The 3619-nt window shown below is 30.3% G+C and overlaps 1 protein-coding gene across 1 annotated transcript in view; it reads right to left on the bottom strand.

The window, feature by feature from the left end:
* LOC121298958 (cyclin-dependent kinase 4 inhibitor B-like) overlaps positions 1-3049 on the bottom strand; it is a 3260-nt gene extending 211 nt beyond the window's left edge. Inside the window, exons 1-2 of the mRNA XM_041226384.1 lie at positions 2676-3049; positions 1-76 (exon numbers count right to left, since the gene is read on the bottom strand). The exon at positions 1-76 is cut by the window's left edge and continues 211 nt beyond it. Of these exons, the coding sequence (XP_041082318.1) occupies positions 1-76; positions 2676-2795 (196 nt within the window). The 5' untranslated portion in view covers positions 2796-3049. The remainder of the gene's footprint in view (positions 77-2675) is intronic.
* Between the last annotated feature and the right edge of the window lie 570 nt (positions 3050-3619).

The following is a 3619-nucleotide window of genomic DNA, read 5'->3' as shown; positions in this document are numbered from 1 at the left end:
TGGAGTCAACGGTGTTAGGATTTGCTCCATGCAGCAGCAATAGCTCAGCTATTCTGGTATTTCCCATCATCATTACCTGTAAAACAACACAGAAAATAAAATAAAAAAAATAACTCGAATAAAAAAAAGTAATGTTGGTACCCGACAAAACTAGCTGATGATGTATACATTGTAAAATAAATAAATAAATAAATAAATAAATCTGTACGTTCCCAATACATTTACTTTAATATTAACGGGTTATTTATTTAGTTATTTAATTACGCTAAAAGTTGTTCAATATTCGTGTAAAATATTTTAAAAACTGACGTACCTTTAATAATAGACATATACACTAGAATGAATTAAAAAAAAAAAAATACAGTTTTATTAAGTCAATATTAAGGTAAATTTACCGTAAAAATGCAGTTTTTTATTTTATTTTATTTTTTGAACAAGTGTACAGTATATGCTATTACTATTAACGATGTATTAGCCAAATGGACAAACATATATTATTTACACTGTGTTTTACAATACACTGAGCACAAATAAAGGAAAACATTTCATCCAGCGATGTGCTGTCCTTCATTAGAGATTTAAGAAACGTTGGTAATCGCTTTTAACTTTAATTATTCGTTGTACTGTATATCGTGTGCATCTATTACTGAACTTTCAATATGTTCTGCTATATAATTATGATCATTGTTGATGTTAAATATTGGCTAATGATGATTTTAACAAACAGCACGATTTATGTTATAGAGCGAATGCTATTATCATGATGTAGTCAGATAAACCTCGCCATATTTTTCTCTTTGCTCGTCACCTCCAGTTTGGCTGGAGTTATTGTGTTACAACTGCGTGTCTCAAACATGGCCTTTTACAAACACTCAACTGTGTTGCATAAGTTTGTGTTTAATTCTTACACATTAAAAACAGTTTGAAGGATTTCGATTATGGAAGAACTGTGTGTGTGTGTGTGTGTGTGTGTGTGTGTGTGTGTGTGTATGTCTATCGATCTATCTATTTATCTATCTATATATCTATCTATCTATCTACTAATCAATAACTATTCTTAATCGAGACACTTATCCATGCCTTTCCTTTTTGGCAGCAATATATACGGTAACCATCAAGACTACTTATATAAAAATTTGTTGTAATTGCGTCCCTACAGCTGTCATTTATAATACATTTAAGTAAACGATAGTCATCTCAACCTACTAAACAAGAGGTTTAAACTCAATGGGAAAAAAAAAAAAAAAAAAAAAAACTTAACATAGCTCAATAGTCTACTTCAAATCAGTATCTGAAAGAAATTAACTGAGCAACAAAATAAAGCTTAGGACTGTTCTTTAACCTTGAATAATAACACCTTGCTGACAAAATTAAAGCATACTCTGTCTGTAGAACAGTATACAGCAATTAAACTGTTGTTATACTGCTGGAGAAATTGACTTTAAAAAAGGGATAACGTTTAAATAAATACGCTCAATACAATATATATATATATATATATATATATATATATATATATATATATATATATATATATATATATATATATATATATATATATCAATTGTCAAAGTTGATCCCGGACAGTATCAACTCACAAAATTTAAATTAACATGCAGGCTTCTACATTCCTGTAAATTATTTTTCCTTCAAGATATTTTCTATGGATGCGTGGAAAATATTTGATAGAAAGGTATCTTATAGTTTCCATTAGTAAATTTTGATCATTTAAAAACTGAAAACATGCAACGAAATTATATATTTTTATATACAGTTATGGAAAAAAAAAAAAAAAACCACGAAAATATAAAATATAAGTCACAACTGATATCTATAAATTTGTTGTTTTTTAAATAAACCTGTGCTACCTGTTAATAAATTGACCACATTTTTGGTGAATATTATCTGATAGGGCTGTTGTCCCTGTTTATGTATTTCTAATATTTTCAGTATCATTTTTGTAAGGAAAAATGCTAAAACAGAAATAAGTGAATAATGTATCAGACATTAAAAAACATTATACTAATTCTACAATTTCAGTATAATAATATGAATATTTTCAATAGGCCTAATGTTGTACGTAAAAATAGCAGTTGTACATGTATAATCATTACAGAATATAAATATAACACATATTGGATCACTTTTACACATTTTTGACTCCAAAGAAAAGTTTGCACCAAACCGTTTACAACACATTATACTATTACATCTCAGACACCAGCATATATACAGCTAGGTGTTTCTTGTAGCCTAATATTATTAGGCTATTGTACTGTATTTTGTAATAACATACTATACTATTCTACTATATTAAAGCTATTGCTACAAAATATCTATTTTTGAAGCTGGGCATCTGATTTTTAGAAACTTTTAGTCATGCACACAGAAAATATGCTCGCATTTTCCTTCCTCATTATATACATGATTGAAGAACGCTTTCACTTTACCATCACAATGCAGAATTAGAAACTCTAATATACATGATATCTATAATATATATATATATATATATATATATAGAGATTATATCTATATATATATTATATATATATATATATATATATATATATAAAAACCATAATCTACAGTTATGCTAAATTACATTTTACTTTTCATCTTGTGTAACAAATAACCGCTTCCTTGAACACGAACAGTAAAAATGTACACTGTACCTGGATAGGTGTCCTGCCAAAACGGTTGACACCATTAGGGTCGATACCATTTTCGAGTAAAAATCTTACTCTTTCAGTGTCTCCGGTAGCAACAGCTTTTGTAAGCTTGTCTGCATTCATGTTGAACAAGGATGTTGCCTGTATAGTCCAAAGCTGGTCCTCAAACGTTTTCTTACACTGCAGCAGCTACCTCGACAGCATAGGCTACTGTATATTGCGCATCATCGTGAGCAACTTATAATAAAGTCAGATCATTCTCCATCGCTTCCAGTGTTCTTTTATGAGTCCGATATCTCGACTCGTTAACTACAGTAGACATAAGTCCCTGTTGATGGATCCGAGCAGCCGCTAAATATGTTCAGACTTGCCTGCGACTAGAAATGACGACGTCACAACACCACTTGCGCACGCGCACCACGCACACACGCACGCACACACACACACACACACACACACACACACACACACACACACACACACACACTACCCAGGAAGGGGAGAAGGGAGAGAAAAGTATCTAAAGCTGAAATATTTTTTTGAACAATAACAAAAGATACATTTATATCTGTACATAGTAGCTAAGAATAGTAGAAGTTATCGTACAAATGGGTTAACGAGTAAATGCAGTACATTCACAATACACAGCATAGCATTCAACAGGAACGCTCGGTTATCACAGCCCTTTTGTTTTCACCTTTTTCGTGGTAATGTTAATACATGTTTCACTTGAAAATATGTGAACTTATATATATATAATATATATATATATCTAATATATATATATATATATATATATATATATACATATATAAGCAGTCTGTTTAAATGTATGTTGGGTACTTTTTCACATCTCAAGAGGCACTGCCATCTGCTGTTTTGTCCTCGTATCACAATGCTTTCATAGTGTTATTCAAGTGGTAAAATTTTAAGTAAACATTTGAATA

The sequence above is a fragment of the Polyodon spathula genome, chromosome 1 (genome assembly GCF_017654505.1).
Source record: "Polyodon spathula isolate WHYD16114869_AA chromosome 1, ASM1765450v1, whole genome shotgun sequence".
Classification (NCBI taxonomy): Eukaryota; Metazoa; Chordata; class Actinopteri; order Acipenseriformes; family Polyodontidae; genus Polyodon; species Polyodon spathula.
The sequence above is the reverse complement of the archived record's forward strand: the minus strand, read 5'-3'. Positions and strand labels throughout refer to the sequence as shown.